This window comes from Piliocolobus tephrosceles, chromosome 4 (genome assembly GCF_002776525.5).
Source record: "Piliocolobus tephrosceles isolate RC106 chromosome 4, ASM277652v3, whole genome shotgun sequence".
Lineage (NCBI taxonomy): Eukaryota > Metazoa > Chordata > Mammalia > Primates > Cercopithecidae > Piliocolobus > Piliocolobus tephrosceles.
This window is the reverse complement of record NC_045437.1, coordinates 63,297,250-63,321,000: the sequence shown is the minus strand read 5'-3', so window position 1 is coordinate 63,321,000 and position 23,751 is coordinate 63,297,250. Positions and strand designations below refer to the sequence as shown.

Here is a 23,751-nt window from a genome sequence, read left to right as displayed (position 1 = left end):
GTAGCTGGGATTACAGGCGTGCACCACCAAGCCCAGCTAATTTTTGTATTTTTAGTAGAGACAGGGTTTCACCATGTTGGCCAGGTTGGTCTTGAGGTCCTGACCTCGTGATCCGCCTGTCTCAGCCTCTCAAAGTGCTTGAATTACAGACGTGAGCCACCATGCCTGGCCCTGAAAAATTCAACTATTAACAGAAGCTTATAGCTTCAGCATGAAGGTAGAATTGCATGCTTAGCTGCAGAACACCTGGAAAAAAAATGGAGGCTAGGATTTGATCAGTACATGAGGCCTTTGAGTTGAGCACTGGAGCGGAAAGGACTCTTCTGGATATTTTACTTCTGTTTGAACTCTCCTTATCTTTTGTACTTACTTTCCACCCTGAGGCCTAGAGAACTGGATTTTCTTTGCTAAGTGGGTGGTGTTGCAAAATGGGAACTATTCTATTCAAAGCTGGTTCTAGGAGTGTTTTGAAGTAGATGAACTTTCCCTCAGCCTGACTTTCTGAAATTTGTTCTTTTTAAAAAAAAAAAAAAAAGGTTAATTCACTTTTTTCCTCATGTAGCTTATGTCCTTCTACTTTCTTACTTGCTTATGATCAACACCTGCTCTTAGGAAAACACCTACTTTTTTCTTTTCTTTTTCTTTTCTTTTTTCTTTTTTTTTTTTTAGACAGAGTCTTGCTTGCTTAGTAACCCAGGCTGGAGTGCAATGGCGCGATCTTGGCTCACTGCAACCTCCGCCTCTTAGCTTCAAGGGATTCTCCTGCCTCAGCCTCCTGACTAGCTGGGATTATAGGTGTCCCCCACCACACCTGGCTAATTTTTGTATTTTCAGTAAAGACGGATTTCGCCATGTTGGCCAGGCTGGTCTCAAACTCCTGACCTCAAGTGATTCACCCACCTCGGCCTCTCAGAGTGCTGGGATTATAGGCATGAGCCACCACACCTGGCCGAAAAATGTCTACTTTCAATGATTTATACTTTAATTTTACTTAAAGTCATTTAACTATCTCCAACTTCTGAGACCTATGTAGAGCCCCCCATTTTTTTCCCTGGGTTAAAAGAATTTCAGGTATTAATAGAGAAGATTAGCATGGCCCCTGCACAAGGATGACACACAAATTTGTGAAGTATTCCATATTTTATAAAGTAATTTTAAAAAGAAAAAAAAGAATTTCATGTATCTGGGAGTAGGAGCTTTCTTGGGGCATCTAAAATTATGATAAGTAGGCCGGGCATGGTGGTTCATGCCTGTCATCCCAGCACTTTGAGAGGTCGAGGCGGGCAGATCACCTGAGGTCAGGAGTTCAAGACCAGCCTGGCCAACATAGTGAAACCCTGTCTCTACTAAAAATACAAAAGTAAGCTGGGTGTGGTGGCAGAAGCCTGTAGTTCCAGCTACTCAGGAGGTTGAGGCAAGGGAATCACTTGGACCCAGGAGGTGGAGGTTGCAGTGGGCTGAGGTTATACCACTGTACTCCAGCCTGGGCATGAAAGCGAAACTCTATCTCAAATAAATAAATAAAATAAAATAATTATAAGTAGGGGGCTAATTTTGCACTTCAGTACAAGAGGATAAAGAAACCAGAGTGCTCGAGTCTACTTATTTTTGATAGGCTTGTTTGTTGTTATATTTTTCTTACATTTCCATCGATTCAGTGCCTAACCAAAACAGTTTAGATAAGCAGGGCATTATATGTGAAAAGCTGTAAGTTTGAAAGACAGGTATACAAATCTTCATTTAGTATCTAACTAGCTCTGACAGAAGTCTTTTTACCTTTTGTACCCAGCTTCCGTTTTCAGACAATACATCTTTGATGATCGAAAACAACAACAGCCTGAAAAAGTTCCTTGTAGTTCTAAGAGCCCAATAGTCCAGAACACAGTCTTTATTATGTTCTTCTCTGGATAAAAGAACTGGTGGACTTTCTAACATGATCCAAGAATGAAGAAAACAAAAATCTCAAAACCTACCTTTAGGAACAAAAAGGGCACATAGCAGGAAGCTGAAATATAGAACGTCTTCTGAGAGCACAGAGAACATTTAGCAAAAAGTGGAAAATCTGACAATACTGTACAGTCACAGTCTTCCTCTCCATAACAATAATTTTTCCTCCTCTCACTAAAATAGAGCAATTTTTATTGTCACAAGCACATGTGTATTACTGGCAATAAGGATACAGCTGTATAGGACACCTCCTTAAACATCTTCTTTATTTTAAGATTCAGTTGGGGGAAATGACTAGGCGTTCCCAGCACTTTCTGGTTGCCATGGATACCTGTCATCCACATCCAGAGCCTGCAGGTTACACTCAGGGACTCTTGCCAGCTCATGAATAATATCGGTGAAGCCCGCTGCTGCTGCGATATGTACACATGTCTTCCCACTCTCATCATCATAGTTGATTATGGACGGCCCCTGGTGATGGCTCAGGATGATGGAGCACAGAATCCTATTTCCACTCTGGAAAAGAGAGTCAAAGAAAGCTCATTATGTACAATCCAGTGTTCTTCTCTGTCTAGGCATGTTAAGATAAAAATACAAAGGAAAAAAAAGGAAAAAGAAAGAAAGAAAAAAGATGAAAAGAGAAAAGAAAATGGAAAAAAAGAATAAAAATACATCCTATCTAAGCTCTCCAACAAATTTCCACTTGTCTCAAGTCACTGCAGAGATTTTTGTCTCCCATAGGAGCTAAGTTGTCTTCCATAATTAGCGAATGAAGGATGGACTGAAATTAAATACATGTGCAATGGACTGACATCAGAGCTAGGGTGATGGATGGGCCACCTAGACAACAACTTGCTCATTAGGTCTAATCATTTGTGCCCCCATTTGCTGTAGAGGCTGACCATCAAGAAACTGACAGAGTTCATCTTAATGTTAAAGAAGTGACCATGATGAGTACTGACTGGTGGTGCAATGATGCAGGAAAAAAGCTTGTTCCTGGGTAGGGCGAGCAGGGGGCTGAGAATTTGTCCCAGGGAGCCTGGGAAGCGGAACTGTCTGAGCAGAGCCTACACTCTTGTATCAGACTTCCTTTACAAAAACCATTAAAAGATAAAGTGAGAATTTCCAGATGGGGACCACAGAATATTATGCCTTAAGCACTGGGTCCCATCTGAGTACCAGGCCCTCTGTGGCTGCACTGGTTACATACCCATAAAGTAATCTCTGGCTACAGACTTTTTCTTTCTCTTCCTATGGTCTTCTCTTTTGTGTCTTCTTCCTCCCTCCATCTTTCCTTTGTCTAACAATGATTTTAAATAACTTTGACCAATTGTTTATATTCTATGGCATGCCTGTCCTTAGAAGTCAGCAAAAGCTTACTTAGGTGATTTAGGAGTCACCTAAAGCTTAGGTGAGCTTTCACGCCTTTATCAACTTTTCTGTTTGTTTCACCTCATGCTAGTTAGACATGTATCAAAGGAATCTGAAATACATTTTAGATAGTCAAGAGACACTTTTCTTTAAAAGTAGTAGCCATTCAATAAGGAAAACAGAAGCAAAAAGAGTGTCAGCACAACAATTCTTTTTTGTTTACAATTTCCTGGAAGAGTAAAGGAATTCAAGCTGTCAAGGTGGTTCAAAGGCCAAAACACCCTGTTCATGGTTTCCCCTCTTGGTGGAAGAAGAAGCATTAAGTGCAGATGGAGAAAACAAAACCCCTCTCTTCCTTTCACCTCGTTCACCCCTGGGGTGGAGTCATTTTGGAAGTGGTAAACTGCAATAGTGGCTGCTGCTTCTGGGATCCTTTCAGCCAGTCCCAGGCAGCAGGCCTCTTGGCAGCCTCTCTGGATAAGTAAAGACAGACTCCACACCTTTACTCTTTTCCTCCAAAATACCTTTTGTCCTAAATTCGCTAAACAATTCCTTGCCTCTATACCTGAATCTCACTTGTAGCACCATTGTTTGTATTTTACTTTTCTTTATAAGAATATCCTCCCAGGAATAATGGTGACAGCTGTGTTTACTGTGTGAACGTCTGTGCCTGGCACCTTTCTAAGCCATTTCATGTACTAACTCATGAACAACAATCCCACAAGGTTGGTACTATTATTGTCCTCATATCATAGAGGAGAAAATGAAGGCATAAGGGATTAAGAAATTTGCCCTCTGTCACAGCTGAGAATGAGCAGATCTAGGATTGACTGTGGAGGCGTTGGACTTCACTATACTATTCTGTCTGTGATAAAAAGAGTGGTCTATTAATTTGATCCTGCATATTCATACTGGAGGAACTAAAGTGAAAACGGTTTAGACGACATCAGTACCAGTGATGTGTGCCTCGCCAACTGAGACCTCCTTGACAGTTAATCTTTGGGTACTTTAAGAGTTTCTCCAGTGGCTCAAGCCTGTAATCCCAGCACTTAGGGAGGCTGAGGTGGGCAGATCACGAGGTCAGGCGATCGAGACCATCCTGGCTGACATAGCGAAACCCTGTCTCTACTAAAAATACAAAAAATTAGCCAGGCGTGGTGGCGGGCACCTGTAGTCCCAGCTGCTTGGGAGGCAGAGGCAGGAGAGTGGCGTGAACCTGGGCGACGGAGCTTGCAGTGAGCTGAGGTTGCGCCACCACACTCTAGCCTGGGCAACAGAGCGAGACTTCGTCTCAAAAAAAAAAAAAGAGTTCCTCCTAGTAAGGTTGCCATGGTGTACCCTCAGGAGAATTTGAGGGAGCCCTAGAGAACACTAGTTTGTAAGTCAAGGCCCTGGATCACTTGTCTCCTGGTGACAGAATTCCCTTCTTAATAATCTAGACTGTGTGTCAGTCAAAAATATGCTTAGACCTGGGAGGTAGGAAAAGTCACAGAGACCAGGAGACACTAGACAAGAAGAAGTGGGACTGTGGTTCAGGTAGGTCCTTAGGAAGAATGGAGAGTAGGTTTACATTGGCTAGAAATGTTATTAAACAGGGCAAGGAACAATATTATACATATCCTATTCTTAAGGAGCTCTAGAATTCTACACTGAACTGCCAGATGATGATTGTGAGTTTGTTTTTGTTGTATTTATGTATTTGCTTTTGTTCATGGGTAATCCATAACATTGCCTTCATGTATTCTGAAAATGATTGGGAACTGAGTCCTAGTCGTTTTCTCTTTACCCATGATGAGTGGGGAGAGTTGGGGAAGCCTGACTCATAAGAAGCCTTGCCAAGAAGAAAGTTGAGTTAATGTGTAATAATTTTGCTATAGGCAGATTGATAAAACAACAACAACAACAACAAGAAGATCTCAACATCCTAACTGTAGACATTCTAGGTGACCTTCAAAGGAGTCCAGTGGGAGATTTAGGACTAGTTGGCTATTTGTTAACATATATCTAGGGAATATGTTCTATGGTGGCTTTTTCTTGGCAGGAACTCCAATCTCCTTCCTTCTCTTGAACACTGGGATGTGTTTGCATTGCTTGTCTTGTGATGGTGATCACATAAAGCAGAGGCCAGTGCTTTAGCCTCTGTGTTGCAGCCACTTATTCCTCCTAAAAGGCTGGGAGGTTTTGTGATGTGAGAAGATGATCCTGGCTCATCGGTTGGAGCCAGACATGTTAGACTAGAATGGAGACAAAAGGAAGATCTAGAGTCTATGCCATTGAATGTTTGAGGGTCTGGGGCTAACTAGAGAAAGAAACGTGCCCAATATCCCTGGCTTGGAATATGGACTTTGGACCAAGCCTTTGGTTGCCCTGGACTCCAGAGGTTGCCAAGCCCAAAAGCCTGGGGCTGCCTCTCCTGGAGAGAAAGCAGAAGGTAGAAGTAGTGGGAGGGGATGAGGTATGGTGACCCTCTGCTGCTAAACTACTTCATTTCTTTTTTTCTGAGACAAAGTCTCACTCTGTTGCCCAGGCTGGAGTGCAACGGAACCACCTTGGCTCACTGCAACCTCTACTTCCCGGGTTCAAGTGATTCTCCTGTTTGGGCCTCCCAAGTAGCTGGGATTGCAGGCATGCACCACCATGCCTGGCTAATATTTTGTATTTTTAGTAGAGATGGGGTTTCACCATGTTGGCAAGGCCAGTCTCAACCTCCTGATCTCAAGTGATGCACTCACCTCAGACTCCCAAAGTGCTGGGATTACAGGCGTGAGCCACCGCATCCGCCCAAACTACTTCATTTTGTAGAGGTGCTAATGCTTAGTGGGGGGAAAAGTTTTTCATGCTTTGGTGTATAGAAAGGGTCTGTCTTGGGCTTCCAGCTGTTTGGCAAGACGAAGTCTCCAGGATATCCATGTGTTGTCCTTACTAAGCCTATGCCTAGGAATATTTCTGCTGAAATGAAGCCCAGCAAAGAGTAAGTCTCAACAAATATTTGCTGAGTAATAAATAAATAAATAAGTGAAATAGACCTTGCAAACTATGGCAAAGCCAAACAGGTTGGATTTTACTCATCCTTTTTGGCTTCTTCTCTCTCTTTTCCTCATTATCTTCCTCCATTCTCTACCTTTTCTCTTCTTTCTCTACTTGTTTTTACTCCTAGATGAGTCCCTGTTTTCCCTCATTCTACCCTCTCCCTTTCTCTCTACAATTGGGCACTGAGGACCTGACATGTGAAAGCCACTTTAACTTAGGTTACCCTTTGAAGCTCCAGCTTCCCAAACAGGTCAGAGTCTTTGCTCCTAGGGTAATGGGGGTTAATTTCCTAAATCTGACTTTCTCATTGTTTACTCTGGACTTAGGCAGCTTGGTGGTTGTCCTCTTATCAAGTATTGGAAGCCATGTGACCTGGGTTCCTGCCCGGGTGCTGGATGCACTTGGGCAGATGCTAAGCTTTTGTACTAGTTTCCCCACCTAGGAACTGCAGGATTGGACTAAATGACCTGTGGTCCCTTCCAACTCTAAGCTTCTTTCACCTCATGAGCTGGATCCACTGGTATACAGCATTTAAAATTATACGTTGGCATTTTGAATATATTGAGAGTTGAAATATATTCATGGGACTTTGACATAGTTCAAACAGTTGACCATAGATCAACTGTGAGTGTATGTGAGTGTGTGTGTAATTCCTTGCCCACATAACCACATATTGACAACACATGAAATAATCATTTTATATTAGTGCAATTGTTTTCTTTCTAACCTTCCTTGAAAAGTATGCTGCCGAAGAAGATCCCAAGTAAACACATTTTCTAGTAAGTTGGGGAGGGAGCTAGTGGTGAAATCTGAGGGATGGTAGATGCTTGCCCCTCTTACTGACCAGCAGTGATGCCTAGAATTCATATTGCTAGAAACACTCCTAGTATTAAGGCATTGTACTCCTACAAGGCTTGGTTAAGCTGCCAGTGTTATTCCAGAACTCTTCTTAGATCCATGAGAGAAGTCAGGTCACAGGGCAAGCAAGCTGCTGCCCCCAAATTGGAGAGACAAACAGATAGGCAGATACAGGGACTCACAACATACTAGAGCAGAAACCTTTGAGGGAATCATTGCTACCTCTGCAGGGTAGAAAAATCCAAACTACAGTTAATGAATTGTCAAAGGCTCAGGGTGGACAAATCTGAGAGTATAAACTCAGTGATCTAGTTACATTGGTTATGGGGTGCCATGCTTTTGTGAATTTTACTTCCAGTAGCTCAACCGGCTTCTCACAGTGTATAGCAGAGAAAAATTCCCATGGGCTTCTGGCAGGAAGATGGGGAAAAGGAACCTTTTTGAAATATACCAGAGCACTCTGTTCTTCTTAATAAAATCTGTCTTTAGGAGAAACTAGTTAACCAGAACCTAAACTACTGAGGTTTTATCAGAGCCTAACTGACTGTAGGGAAGGAAAGTGCTCAACTCCATCTAGCTCTAGCTTTCTACATGGGAGCAGAACAATACCCAATTCCAGCCCACTCTAGCTATCCTGTCACACCTAAGAAGGGGAAAAAACATCTTGAGAAACACTTGGAATATTCACATTCCAGAGGCATAGGTTCACTAAAAGACAGGGACCAAATCGTAGGAAGATATAGTACATTTCTCTTCCCCTCATACTTCACCATTACATAAATAAGGGCTATTTACAGGAGTTCTCTTTTCCACTACATCATGTCTGGCTATCGAGGACAAATTATAAAGCATGCCAAAAGGGGAACAACACAGTATCTACAGAGCAAGCATCAGTTCCAGACATGGCAGGGATATGGGAATTATCAGATAAAGAATTTACAGCAACTGTGAATAATGTGCTAAGGGCTCTAAATGGATAAAGTGGACAACATGTCAGAACAGATGGGCAGTGTAAGCAGGAAGATGGAGATCCTAAGAAATAATCAAAAATAAATGCTGGAGATCAAAAACACTGTAATGGAAATTAAGAATGCCTTTGATGAGCTTATTAGTAGATTGGACACAGCTGAGGGAACAGTCACTGAGCTTGAGAAGATCTCAATGTAAACTTCCAAAACTGGAAAACAAAAATAACAAAGACTGGAAAAAACAGAACAGAATATTCACAGACTGTGAGAGAACTACAAAAGGTATAACATATAGGCAACAGGAATACCAGAAGGAAAAGAAAGAGAGAAGGAACAGGATAAATATTTGAAACAATAGTAATGACTGAGAATTTTACCAAAAAAATTGTTAGACACAAAAGCTCAGAGAGCACCAAGCAGGCTAAATGCCAACAACAACAACAAAAACAACAAAACAAAACAAACAAACAAACAAACAAAAAACCCTATGCCTAGCCATATTATTTTCCAATTAAAAACCAAAGATAAAGAAAAAGTCCTGAAAGAAGACAGAGGAAAAGAACACCTTACCTATAGAGGAGCAAAGGGAAGGATTACATCTGATATCTCAGAAACCGTACAAGCAAGAAGAGACTGGAGTGAAATACTTAAAGAGTTGAGAAAAGCCTCCCATCAACAAGAATTCTGTACCTTATGAAATTGTCCTTCAAAAGTGAAGGAGAAATAAATACTGTCTTAGATAAAGAAAAATTGGTAGACCTGCATTGCACTAGATGTTAAAAGTAGTTTCTTAGAGAGAAGAAAAATGATATAGGCCAGAAACTCTGATTTACATAAAGAAAAGAAGAGCATTGAAGAAGGAATAAATGAAGGTAAAATAAAAACTTTTATTTTTTATTGTTAATTGACCTAGGAGATAATAGTTTGTTCAAAATACTAATAGCTACAATGTATGCTTATGCATCTATCTTTATATCTATATACATATGCATAAGCTTATGTAGGCTTATATATAAGTAAAATGAATGACAGCAATCATACTAGGGACAGGTGGAAGGAATTAGGATCATTTTGCTATTATAAAGTATTCACACTACCCATGAAATGATATAGTGTTATTTTGAAGTGGATTTGGATAAGTTGTAAACATATTTTGTATACTCTAGGGCAACCACTAAAAAAGTAAAAAAGGGCGTATAACTAATATGCTAAGAAAAGAGAGAAAATGGAATAATATAAAATGCTAATTAAAACCACAAAAGGTGGAAAAAGAGTAGAAGACAAAAATAGGAACAAAGAATAAGGGCAGCAGATAGAAAACAGTAACAAATATGATCGATGTTACTCTATATGAATAATCACTTTGAACATTAATGGTCTAAATGTACCAATCAAAAGACAGAGATTAACCGTGTGGATAGAAAAATAAGACCCAACTCTATGTTGTCTATAAGAAACCCACTTTAAATATAATGACACGCATAGATTAAAAGTAAATGAATGGTGAAAGATTTACCATGAAGACACTAACTAAAAGAAAGCAGGAGTAGCTATATAATTCTAGACAAAGCAGACTAAAAAGCAAAGCAAGTTGTTAGGGATAAAGAAGGATATTACATAATGATAAAGAGGTCAGTTCTCCAAGAAGACATAATGATCCTTATGTACCCAACAACACAGCCTTAAAATATGCAAGGCAAAACCTGATAAAGCTGCAAGAAGAAACAGATGAGTCTACTTTATAGTTGAAGATTTCAACATCCCTCTATCAGAAATGGACATATCCAGAAAGCAGAAAATCAGTAGGAATGTAGTTGAACTTTAAAATACAATTAATTAATTGGATATAATTGACTTCTACTGACTACTTCATCTAACAGCAAAATACACATTTTTAACAAGCTCACATGGGAACTTCACCAAGATAGACCACAGTCTAGGCCATAAAACAAACCTTAACAAAAGTGAAAGAATAGAAATCATACAACGCATGCTTTCAGACCACAGTAGCGTTAAACTATAAATCAATAGCAGAAAGACAACTGGAAAATTTCTGAACGTGTGGAGATTAAACAACATGAATAACACACAGTTCAAAAGAAGAAATCTCAAGAAAATTAAAAAAATACTTTGAACAAAAGGAAGATAACATCAAAATTTGTGGAATGTAGCAAAAAATTTCTCAGAAGAAAATTTACAGCATTGAATGTATATATTAAAAAAGAAGAAAGATCTAGAATCAGTTATATAAGCTTACATCTTAGGAAGCTAGAAAAAGAAGAGCAAATTAAATCCAAAGTAAGCAGAAGAAAAGAAAAAATAAAAATTAGAGTAGAAATCAATGAAGTAGAAAACAAAAAATCAATAGAGAAAATCAATGAAACCAAAAGCTAGTTCTTAGAAAAGATTAATAAAAGTGATAAGCCTTTAGCCAGGCTAGAAGAAAACAGAGGGGCACAAATAACTTAATATCAGAAATGAAAAATGGTACTTCACTACAGATCCCATGAACATTAGAAGAATAATGAAGAAATACTTTAAACAACTCTATTTTCACAACTTGATAACATATTTGAAATGGACCAATTCCTTAAAAGACACAATCTACCAAAACACACACAAGGAGAAATAGATAATCTGAATATGTTTATGTCTATTAAAGAAATTGAAAAGGCTGGGTGTGGTGGCTCATGCCTGTTATCCCAGCACTTTGAGAGGCTGAGGCAGGTGGATCACCTGAGGTCAGGAGTTCGAGACCAGCCTGGCCAACATGGCGAAACCCCGTCTCTACTAAAAATACAAAAAATTAGCCTGGTGTGGTGGCGGGCACCTGTAATCCCAGCTACTGGGGAAGCTGGGACAAGAGAATTGCTTGAACCCGGGAGGTGGAGGTTGCAGTGAGCCGAGATCGCGTCATTGCGTTATTGCACTCCAGCCTGGGTGACAGAGTGAGAGACTCTGTCCCCCTGCCCCCGCAAAAAAAAAAAAAAAAAAAAGAAAGAAAGAAAGAAATTGAATAAATAATTAATAACCTTCTAAAATGGAAATATGAGGCCCAGATGTATTCACTGGTAAATTTTACCAAACATTCAAGAAAAAAATGACAGTTTTCAAATAATCTCTTTCAGAAGATAGAAGTGTAGGGAACTTCCTAACTCATTCTATCAGCCAGTATCACCCTAATATAAAACAAGACAAAGACATTACAAGCAAAGAAAACTATAGACCAATAACTTTCATAAAGATGGATGTAAATGTCCTCAATGACATATTAGTGAATAGAATCTAGCAACATTAAAAAAGAATTATACATCATGGTCAAGTAGGCTTTATCCAAAGTATGCAAGTATAGCTCAACATTTTCAAATCAATTAATGTAATCAACCACATCAGCAGGCTAAAGAAGAAGAATCACACAGTTGCATCAATAGATACAGAAAAAGAATTTGAGAAAATCCACCACTTATTCATAATAAAAACTCTCAGTTAACTAGGAATAGAGAAGAACTCCCTAAACTTGATAAAGAGCATCTATAGAAAACCTATCACTAACATCACACTTCATGGTGAAAAATGAGAAGCTTTCCAACTAAGATCAGGAACAAGGTAAAGATGTCTCCTATCACAACTTGTCTTTTCTTTTCTCTTCTTTTCTTTTCTTTTCTTTCTTTCTCTTTCTTCTTTCTTTCTTCTTCATTTTTTTTTTTCAAGGTGTCACTCTGTTGCTCAGGCTGGAGTGCAGTGGTGTGATCTTGGCTCACTGTGACCTCTGCCTCCAGGTTCAAGTGATTCTCCTGCCTCAGCCTCCCGAGTAGCTTCGACTACAGGCATGTGCCACCACACCCCGCTAGTTTTTGTGTTTTTAGTAGAGGCAGGTTTTTGCCATTTGGCCAGGCTGGTCTTGAACTCCTGGCCTCAAGCAATCCACCTGCATCGGCCTCCCAAAGTGCTGAGATTACAGGCATGAGCCACTTTACCCGGCGCCACAACCTCTTTTCAATATTATACCAAAGTTCTAGTTAATGCAATAAGACAAGAACAGGAAATAAAAAGAATGCTGATTGGGAAGGAAGAAATAAAACAGTCTGTTTTCAGATGACATGACTATCTATGTATAAAATCTGAAAGAATAGACAAAAATAGCTTTGAAACTAAGAAGCAATTATAGCAAGATTTCAGGATATAGGCTAATGTACAAAAATTGATCATTTTTCTATAAACTAGCAATGAACAATAGAATTTGAAATTAAAAATACAATACCATTTACATTAGCACCCCCCAAAATTAAATACTTAGGTACAAATCTAACAAAATATGATACAAGAGCAATATGAAAAAATCTACAAAATTGTGATGAAAAACATCAAAGAACTAAAGAAATGGAGATCTTCATATGGTGAGGGTAAGAGCAAAATAAAAATTATAAAAATAAATAAATAAATGGAGAGGTATTCCATGTTCATGGTTAAGAAGACTTAAAATTGTTATCAGTTCTTTAAAACTTGATCTATAGATTCAATATAGTCCCTATCAAAATACCAGAAACTTATCTTGTAGATATCAACAAACTGATTCTACAGTTTATATGGAGAGGCAAAAGACACAGAATAGTCAACAAGACAGTGGAGAAGAACTAAGCTGGGCAACTGACACTACTCAACTTTAAGACTTACTATAAAGCTACAGTAATCAAGATAGTGTGGTATTGGCAGAATAATAGACAAATAAGTCAATGCAACAGAATAGACAGCCAAGAAATAGACCTACATAAATATAATCAACTGATATTTGACAAAAGAGTAAAAGCAATACAATAAAGAAAGGTAGTTGTTCCACCAAATGGTGCTGAAACAGCTGGACATCTACATGCAAAAAAATAAACCTAGACACAGACCTTATACCTTTTACAAAATTGACTCAAAACTAATCACAGACCTAAATGTAAAACCTAAAATTAGGCCAGGCGAGGCGGCTCGTATCTATAATCCCAGCACTTTGGGAGGCTGGGGTGGGAGAATCACTTGAGTCCGGGGGTTCAAGACCAGCCTAGGCAACATGGTGAAACCTCATCTCTAAAAAAAAATACAAAAAATTACCTAGGCATTGTGACATGTGCCTGTAGTCCCAGCTACTCAGGAGGCTGAAGTGGAAGGATCACTCGAGCCTAGGAGGTCCAGGCTGCAGTGAGCCATGATTATGTCACTGCAATCCAGCCTGGATGAGACAGAGTGAATTCCAAAATTACATAAGAATTCCAGGAGATGCTCTTTCCCTAAGTGGCCTGAGCTAATCTGTGAAAATGGTTCGCTATTCACTTGACTCAGAGAGCCCCACAAAATCATGCAAATCAAGAGGTTCAAGTCTTAGTGTTCACTTTAAGAACACTCGTGAAACTGCCCAGGCCATCAAGGTATGCATATATGAAAAGCCACGAAGTATTCGAAAGATGTCACTTTACAGAAACAGTGTTTACCATTCTGATGTTACAATGGTGGAGTTGGCAGGTGTGCCTAGGCCAAGCAGTGGGGCTGGACACAAAGTCGGTGGCCCAAAAAGAGTGCTGAATTTTTGCTGCACATGCTTAAAAATGCAGAGAGTAATGCTGAACTTATGGATTTCGATGTAGATTCTCTGGTCATTGAGTGTATCCACGTGAATAAAGCACCTAAGATGCGCTGCTGGACCTACAGAGCTCATGGTCGGATTAACCCACACATGAGCTCTCCCTGCCACACTGAGATGATCCTTACTGAAAAGGAACAAAATGTTCCTAAACCAGAAGAGGAAGTTGCCCAGAAGAAAAAGATATCCCAGAAGAAACTGAAGAAACAAAAATTTATGTCACGGGAGTAAATTCAACATTAAAATAGATGCAATTAAAAGTAAAAGAAAAAAAGAAAGAATTCCAGGAGATAACAGGAGCAAAATTTAGATGACCTGGGGTCTGGTGATGACTTTTAGATACTGAAATTATAATCCATGGAAGAAAAAATGGATAACCTAGATTTCATTAAAATCAAAAACTTCTCTGTGAAGGACACTGCCAAAAGAATAACAAGATAAGCCCCAACCTGGAAGAAAATACTTGCAAAAGACATGACTAATAAAAGACTATTGCCAAAATATGGAAATAACTCCTAAAACTCAACAGTAAGAAAACAAACAATGATTTTTAAATGGGCTAAAGCTCTTTATAGATAGCTCACAAAGAAAATTTGCAGATGACTACTATAGAAAGATGAAAAGATGTTCCACATCATATGCCATCAGAAAACACAAACTAAAACAACCATGAGACACCACAGTGCATTGATTAGGAAGGCTAAAATCCAGAACACTGACAATACCAAACACTAGAAAGAATAATGAACAACAGGAACTCCCATTCACTGCTGGTGGAAACGCAAAATGGTACAGCCACTTTTGAAGACAGTTTGGAGATGGAGTCTCACCCTGTCGCCCAGGCTGGAGTGCAATGGTGCAATCTTGGCTCACTGCAACCTCCGCCTCCCAGGTTCAAACGATTCTCCTGCCTCAGCCTCCCGAGTAGCTGGGATTACAGGCACCCACCACCATGCCCAGCTAATTTTTGTATTTTCAGTAGAGACAGGGATTCACCATGTTGGTCAGCTGGTCTCAAACTCCTGATCTCGTGATCCGCCTGCCTCGGCCTCCCAAAGTGCTGGGATTACAGGTGTGAGCCAACGTGCCCTGTCAGTTTGGTAGTTTCTTACAAAACTAAACATACCCTTACCACAGATCCAGCAATTGTGCTCCTTGATATTTACTCAAAGGAACTGAAAACTTATGTTTACACGAAAAGCAGTGCACAGATGTTTATAGTGCTTTTATTCATAATTGGCAAAGCTGGGAAGCAACCAAGATGTCCTTCCACAGGTGAATGGATAAATAAACTTTGGTACATTCATACAATAGAATATTAATCAGTGCTAAAAAGAAATGAGCTATTAAACCATGAAAAGACATGGAGGAAATGTAAATGCATATTACTAGACAATTTGAAAAAGCTACATACAGTACAATTCCAACTATATGACATCCTGGAAAAGGCAAAACTATGGAGACAGTAAAAAGATTAGTGGTTTAGATAGGTGGATTAGGGTAAGGGTGGAAAGAGTAAGGAGAGCTCAGAGGATTTTTAGGGCAATGAAGGTATTCTGCGTGATACTTTAATGATGGATACCTGTCATTATACCTTTGTCCAGTTCCACAGAATATACAATATCTAGAGAGTACCTTATGGTAAACTATGGACTTTGGGCATCGATGACCTGTCAGTGTAGGCTATCAATTGTAACAAGTGTACCACTGTAGTGGGAGATGTTGGTAATGGGGGAGGCAATTTATAGTCAGTGGGGTGGGGGTGGGGTGGGCAGAAGATATTAATAGGTGACATATTTCTGCAATTTTCCTCTTAATTTTATTGGGAACTTAAAACTGCTCTAGAAAACTAAAGTCTTTTTTTTTCTTTTCTTTTTTTATTGTACTTTAAGTTCTAGGGTACATGTGCACAACGTGCAGGTTTGTTACAAATGTATACATGTGCCATGTTGGTGTGCTGCACCCATCAATTCGTCAGCACCCATCAACTCATCATTTACATCAGTTATAACTTCCAATGCCATCCCTCCCCCGTCCCTAGAAAACTAAAGTCTTTACTTGAAATGTTTTTTTCTACAGAGAGGAAGAACCCAATAAGCCATTAACTCCATTGGCTTGAGATGAATAAATTTATTGGACTGAATTCAATGAATACCTCTTTAGGGACCTACGGTTCACAAAGCTCTGTTCTGGGTGTTAAGAGACATTTGGATGAATAAGGCACGTTGCCCTCAGGTCCACAGTCTAGAAGGGAAGACACAGGCACCTCACCAATTTTAACAAAGTCCTGGAAGTAACATGGAGGGAAGAATTTGGAAAGGGAGCTCAACAAAGAAGGTGACACTTAATTGGGCTTGGAGAAATAAGACAGAATAAGCAGATATTCTGCAGGCAGAAGGAACGATGCAGTGAGTGCAAGAAGAAAGAAATATTTTCCTCAAATGGAAAAGCATGACAGCGGGGGAGACAGAAGGAATCTTTATGATGGATTGTGAGGCTTACTAATATTCCAGTGCGATTAGAGCCGAGATTACGTGAGCTAGAGAGAAAAGGTCAGGGGTGGGGAGGCAAGGACCAACAGTGACCATAATTGTTTTGGTATAAAAAAAGCTATGTTGGTACATGTCTTTGTGATTTGTTGGACGAGCCCTGTAAGAATAGATTGGAAGGCCAAGTGTGGTGGTTCATGCCTGTAATCCCAACACTTGGGAGGCCTGAGTGGGAGGATCTCTTGAGTCCAGGAGTTCAAGACCAGCATAGGCAACATGGCGAGACTTTGTCTCTACTTAAAAAAAAAAAAAAAATTAGCCAGGCATGGTGGTGTGTGCCTGTAGTCCCAGCTACTAGGGAGGCCAAGGTGGTAGGATTTCTTGAGCCCAGGATTAAACTTAGTTTACCTAGTAGGCCTACTGTTTCAAATCTTTACTGCTTTGTTTATTTTGGTGAAACACAAAGGCCTTATTATTTCAATGAATTATAGCTTTAAATGTGATCTCATTATATGGTCCAAGAGAAAAGCAGGAAATTCAGAAAAAGGAATAAATGACAACAGGAAATAGACTTATTCATATGGAAAAACTCTAAAACGAGCACAATGCTAGCCCTGTGTTATAAATGAACAAGAAGTCTAAAGAAGGCAAGTGTAATAATAATTTCAGCTGACATTTGGAATTACCCTCAGTCTTTGCAGTGTAAATGGCAGGGTACACCACTTCTGAATTCTACTGCTAACCACAGGGAAGGAGAATGCACAATTCCTCCAGAGCTGGGGTTCTTAGCCTTTTGTGGGTAGTCACTGTTCCTCATTGAGGAGGTCAAGAAAGTTGTGGACTCCTTCCTTAGAAAAATGAATGCAAATGTGCTCACACACCATATATACAGTATTACATACAACTGTAGGGGTTCTAGAGGGACCCGTCTTTTTAATCTTTTTACCTGCAATGCAAGACACATAGTGGATGCTCAAGAAGTATTTATTTAGTGATTGAGTAAATAAATGAACAAGGCATTATGCTTATACAATCACGGTCAAAATAAAAACATCTCCAATAGTAGGTAAAGTATTAGCACCCATTAATATGAATTCATTTATCATAGTGCGTCTAAATCCTAGCTGCATATCACAGCCTTCTATGGAAATGGAGGAGCTTTAAATAATGTATGTGTGGCTGGGTGTGGTGGCTCATGCCAGTAATCCCAGAACTTTGGGAGGCTGAGACAGGTGAATCAGCTGAGGTCAGGAGTTCGAGACCAGTCTGACCAACGTGGTGAAACCCCATCTCTACTAAAAATGCAAAAATTAGGCGGTCGTGGTAGTGCGTGCCTGTAATTCCAGCTACTTAGGAGCCTGAGGCAGGAGAATTGCTTGAACCCGGGAGGCGGAGGTTGTAGTGAGCCAAGATCGTACTATCGTACTCCAACCTGGGCAATAGAGCAAGACTTCATCTCCAAAATATATATATATATATATATGTGTGTGTGTGTGTGTGTGTGTGCGCGTGTGCACACATGCACACACAGTTTTTTTTTAATAGAGATAAAGTCTTGCTCTATTGCCCAGGCTGGTCTTGAACTCCTGGCCTCAAGTGATTCTCCTGCCTCAGATTCCCAAAGTGGTGAGATTATAGCCACAGCCCCAGCCAATACAGGTGTATTTTTTTATGAGCCCAGGGTCTCACTGCATTACACAGCTTGGTCTCAAATCCTGGGCTCAGGTGATCCTCCTGCCTCAGTCTCCCAAGTAGCTGTGATTATAGGCACAGGCCACTATGCCCAGTTCCAGTTTTGAAAAATATTGATTGCTGGGCCTCACCCCAGAACAAGTGAATGAAAATCTAAGAGGTGAGGCCTGGACATGAGTATTGTTTAAAAGTTCTTCAGATTATTCCATTGTGCAGACAGGGCTGAAATCAATGTAGTAGGTTAAAAGCTGTGACATTTAGTAGAGACAAAGAATATGGGAGCTTCCAGGTAGCTGAACACATGGAGGTTTCTGGAGGGTGGCACGCCCAGAGAGGGCATGGAAGCTCCATGCCTGTTCCCCCATACCCTTGTCCTACCTGTCTCTTCATCTGCATCCTTTGCTATATCATTTAACAAACTGGTAAATATAAAAAAAGAGAAAGAATATGAAGGCATGGGTATAATAACTAAGTTTCCATGGAGACAATCAGGAACCCTAATAAAAATGACCATCTTGTCCAATTACATAGTACATTACATATCACTATCATATGCATGGTCTCATTCTGACACCAAAGATACCCTTATCAGTTAAGCCAACCAAGCAAGTGTTGACTTGCCTCAGATCAAGCCCAAGTCTATTAATGCAAACTCAGATCTTCAAAGTTGAGTAGGCTGTTCTTACGATTTTGCCAAAGTGCCTCTTAAAGGATAAGAACAGGGATTCCTGGCTGGGCGCAGTGGCTCATGCCTATAATCTCAGCATTTTGGGAGGCTGAGGCGGGCGGATCATGAGGCCAGGAGTTCAAGACCAGCCTGGCCAACATGGTGAAAACCTGTCTCTACTGAAAATACAAAAATTAGCTGGGCATGGTGGTGTGTGCCTATAATACCTGCTGCTTGGGAGACTGAGGCAGGAGAATTGCTTGAACCAGGCCCCGGGAGGCAGAGGTTGCAGTGAGCGGAGATCGCACCACTGCACTCCAGCCTGGGCTACAGAGTAAGACTCCATTTCAGAAAACAAAACAAAACAAAACAAAACAAAACAAAACAAAACAAAACAAAACAAAACACAGCGATTCCTACCCTGTGAGGGCTCAGCGGGGGTCTGGGAATCTGTTGTTTTACAAGCACTGCTGGTGATTCCATTGCGAGGCCAGGTTTCAGACTGTAGCTCTACAGTGGGGCTGGGATGGTGGAAGGGGGATGTCAGTCAGAATTATCTGGGGAGGTTTTTCAAAATGCACATGCATCCCAGATCTAGGGAATCAGAACGCAGTGGTGTTGAGGTGACTATATAGAAAATGCCTGCTTCTGGTGCCACTTTCATCTCAGCTGAGAACCAACACATGGGGAGCTTCCTGGCAGCCCAGCCAAGTTCCTCTGTGGCCACTGGGTGACCCCTGAGCAGCCAGAGGCCAGCCCCAGGGCATGGAGTCCTGGGCAGAGACTGGCAGCGATGGTGGCAGGGCAGGTGATTAGATACTGAAAGTATGTAGGAGGGTGCTATGGGCAGGTGGAGATGACAAAACAAGCCTTGCTTACTGCATAGCTTTGCAGAGAAACTGGTGCAGAGAAACTGAAGCCAAGGTTGGAGGGACGAAAACAGAGCAGTTTCCAGATCACTTCTGTTTTCCCCTTACATCAAGCACACGTGTCAATCCTGAGAGTCCCAGGTGCCCACTTCTGCTGTACTTGGCACATGGAAATGGTGACTGAAACCAGAGTCAGGGCAGCAGAAACTATTCTCACAGGGTCCTGGCAGCAGTTCAGACAGGTGCCCTTTCTGGGCCAACAGAAATCAACTGTGGGGGTGTCTGTGCTGAAGACAGAGACGGGCTGGCAAGTTTATGGAAAGGAGGCACGGTACTGCTCTCCTTGAAAAAAGGAACAGGTAACTTTTAGTTAATCATTCCACTTGAAAATAGCACTCTGTTACACATTAGCGATTATTATTCTTTCACCTTATTGTCGGTATTGTCCTCTGGACAATAGATTTCTTGAGCCTATTCTGATTTGTCTGGGTGTCTGTACTGACGTGGACTCCCTGACGTGATAGTGTTGCGGGGTCAGGAGCCACTACTTTCATTGTCGGGTGGAGAATTCAGGATCACCTGAAATAACTCCGCTGGGGAGGATTTGGAAGCAAGAAGAGAATCAGAGAGTCACGGTTCAAAGACTTTGAAGGCATTTTCCCAGCAATTCTTTGCAGGTTTACTCTGGGACACAGTAAGCCGGTAGCAAACATTGAGATGGAGAGAGAAAGAGAGAGAGTGAGAGGGCCGTGTGTGTGTGTCTGTGTGTGACATCCAAGGCAGGCTCTGCTTGATATTCTGTAACTACCCCGCTTTGCATCTTGGCAGGGTTTCTCTTCAACAAGTGGTGGGGCTGAATGAAGGGCTGAAACCTCCATCTTTAAAGTTTGACCTACTCAGAAAATTGTTAACAGTGCTTTCCACCATTTAAACCTGAGACCAGTCCACTGGTCAATTTCTCACCTGGACTGCCCAGTGGAGAGCCGTTTTAAAGTCTTTATCCACAAGGGTGGGGTCTGCCCCCTTCTTCAGCAGCATTTGGGTGTGTTGAGGCTGGTTGTGGAAAGCCGCCCAGTGGAGTGGTGTCATTCCCTGCAAAACAACAGTCAGAGAGGACAGAGATGAGCACAGGCTCCCAGGAAGAAAACTGGAACTCACACTTTCTCCTCAGGCCTAGGGGCCATCACCAGATGCATTGGTTGTTTCTTGCTAGTTCATTCATTCATTAATCCATTCATTCAATAGACGTTTATTGTGCTTCTGTTTTGTGCCAGGCAAGCAGGTGTTCAGGATACAGAAGTTAATAAGATAAATGAGATCCTTACCCTCATGGAAATTGCTCTGTGGTAAAGGAAGATAGATATTAAATGCACAAAAACGTGTCAAACAATCTTCCAGATTGATAAATATTAGGAAGAATGCACATGGGATGCTGGTGAGAGAGTAATCAAGGATGGAGGGACTGTTCTAAACAGACCTCTGTGAGAAGAACTGGAGGAAGAGGACAGCCAACACCAAGCACAGAGGCAGAGAGTAAGTTAAAGGAAGGCCCCTGTGACTGGAGTGCAATACCCCACCACCAGGACAGGGGTGCTGTCTGTTTTCCTCTATCTCTAATGCCTAGACTAGAGGCTGGAGAAATAGCTGTTGAATGAATGAATGAGGTAGGAGGGGAAGAGAGCAACCTGAAATGAAGTTGAAGAGGGAGGCAGGGGCTGATCCTGGGAGGGTGGGATGGGGGTAACTGTCTCTGCATAAGGCATTTGGATTTTATTCTAATTCAGTGGAGAGACAATGAAAGATTTTAAGCAAGTATTGGCATGATCAGATGTACACTGTTTAGAAGAAGTCACTGTGGCAGCTTGGAGAACAAAGCTGGATGAATGAATGGTGAATCCCAGCTTCTTTCAGAGTGCAAGGTCACATGGGTTAGGTATAATTTAACAGTAAGTGAGCTTACGCTGAGAAATGGTGGCCAAAAAGAGCCAGTGTTATTTGAGAGTATATATGATGAAAAGATTGGCTCTTCTCCTTGCTCACTCATCTCAATTCCATGAAACATATCTAGAATGAATTGAAATGAAGATACCTGATAAAGGGGGCAAAGGGCACAGGCAGCTTTGAAGACTCTCTTTCTATAGTTGTCTCTGCCAATAGCATAAGGCTAGGAGACAACACTTTGGCTTTCTCTGTTCCTTCCAGGGTGAGCTGCATGGAGAAGATGGGCCTCAGCCTAGATCGAAGCACATTAATGATAGCTCAGAGCTAATATTTATTGATCTAGAGACCTTTATGAGTTCTTTCATCTACTGTCTCACATAATCCTCCAAACAACCTTCTGGAGTAAGTACTGTGGTGATGTCTCCTACATGTCCACCAAACTGTTTCCTCTTCCTGTAGGGCACACAGTCAGACTATATTCCCCAGCCTACTTGCAGATAGGTGCAGCCACATGACTGAGTCCTTGCCACTGGAATGTGGACAGAGGAGATGGAAACCTTCCCCAGGCCTGGGCTAGACAAAAAGCCCATGTGGTCCTCCACATCTTCTCTTTTTCCTCATATATCAACAGAATGCAGAGGAGGATAAGGCTCTAGAAGATGCTGGAACCATGTGATTGAAAAGCCTGAGTTTCTGAGCGATGAGGGAGAATAGGACCACCCTGCCAAACAGCACTGGACTATGATACGAGCAAGAAATACGCTTTTATTGTGTCAGGCTATTGAGATTTCAAGTAGTTTGCTAGAGCAGTTAGCCAGCTCTGATAGGTGCGATTGTCCTTCTCATTTAATGGAAGAGGAAGCTGAGCTCTAGAGAAATCCTGAGTTTGTGAGCAGGCAGGGAACTGAATCTAGGGTTTAAGGTTTGTGGGAAACTAGAATTAGAATGTTAAATCCCTTCAACCAGTTCCATATTTTGAATTCCTATACTATGGTTTGCTTTCAAGTTTCAAGTGTCATATGACAGTGAGCCTCCAGAGATACTCTTGAGGATATTTCAAGGAATTGGTTCCATATGAAAAAGAATGCTGGTATAAAAGCAATGGAACTTCTTATTCTTATTCCAATAGCTGAATATTTACTTGGAAATCAGAATACCTCAGTACATTCTAATTGGTCCTCTTCATTTTTAACTGGGCACACTGGGGTTAGAAATCTAACACAAGGGAATTACATTTTAAAATTAAATTATATTTTAAAAATAATGCATGGATAGCCCATTTCCCAGTCCTTAGTCCCACTTGCTTCATTGAAAATGAAGTGATGAAATGAAGCCATTGGCTTCATCACGAAGTGCCAAAAGTTTTCAAGTTACCGGAGTGTAAGTTGCATGACAGCAGGGCCTTTGTCGGCCCGTTTGAATTCCTAGATCCTAGAACGGTGCCAGGCACATTATAGATGTTGAGTAAATACTTATTAAATGAACAAATGACTTACCGTGCTCCACTGATTTTTTATTTTTATTTTTTTGAGATGGAGTTTCGCTCTGTCACCCAGGCTGGAGTGCAATGGCGCAATCTCGGCTCACTGCAACCTCCACTTCCCAAGTTCAAGCAATTCTCCTGCCTCAGCCTCCCAAGCAGCTGGGATTATAGGTGCCCGCCATCATGCCTGGCTAATTTTTGTAGTTTTTAGTAGAGACAGGTTTCACCATGTTGGCCAGGCTGGTCTTGAGCTCCTGACCTTAGGTGATCAGTCCACTTCAGCCTCCCAAAATACTGGGATTACAGGAGTGAGCCACTGCACTCAGCTGAATTTCTTTGTAAAAATTTGGCTTTGCTTTTTAAAATCATACACAGAAGAAAGGCAGAACATGACTTCTCTTTTATAGACAATGAACTTGTCTGATATCATCATTGTTACCAACTCATCAGCTGAAACTTGTCAGGATTTTTGATGAGTGCTTCAAACAATCTTATCTTTTGTACTACTGTACTATCTCACATCCAATTACCAACCAGGCCAAATCTTGCTTAGCTTCTGAGGTCAGGTGCATTCAGGGTGGTTATAGCCATAGACCACTGCACTGCCAAAGGTGAGGTAGATGACAATGACTATATGTAGAAGTATGATTTAGTGATGTGGGAATTCAGTGCGAAAATGTGGTTGTGAATTAAACTGTGGTAATGCAATGTTAATTATCGTCTCCTAAATACAGTTTTAGGCTTTAAGAGCTATTCTCTTTAAATAACCACAAGAAAACTCCCCTCAAAACCCAACTCTTGCATAGTTTGATC

The 23,751-nt window shown here is 41.0% G+C and overlaps 1 protein-coding gene, 1 non-coding gene and 1 pseudogene across 2 annotated transcripts in view; 2 read left to right on the top strand and 1 right to left on the bottom strand.

Moving 5' to 3' along the window:
- The window catches only part of ANKRD55 (ankyrin repeat domain 55), a 129,696-nt gene that overhangs the window by 26,652 nt on the left and 79,293 nt on the right, over positions 1 to 23,751 (bottom strand). Inside the window, exons 7-8 of the mRNA XM_023210435.1 lie at positions 20,478 to 20,606; positions 2,279 to 2,463 (exon numbers count right to left, since the gene is read on the bottom strand). Coding sequence (XP_023066203.1) covers positions 2,279 to 2,463; positions 20,478 to 20,606 — 314 coding nt within the window. The remainder of the gene's footprint in view (positions 1 to 2,278; positions 2,464 to 20,477; positions 20,607 to 23,751) is intronic.
- LOC111541692 lies at positions 1,039 to 1,144 on the top strand. The gene has a single exon (XR_002731350.1). It is a non-coding gene; the product is annotated as a U6 spliceosomal RNA (small nuclear RNA).
- LOC111541546 lies at positions 13,475 to 14,028 on the top strand (annotated as a pseudogene).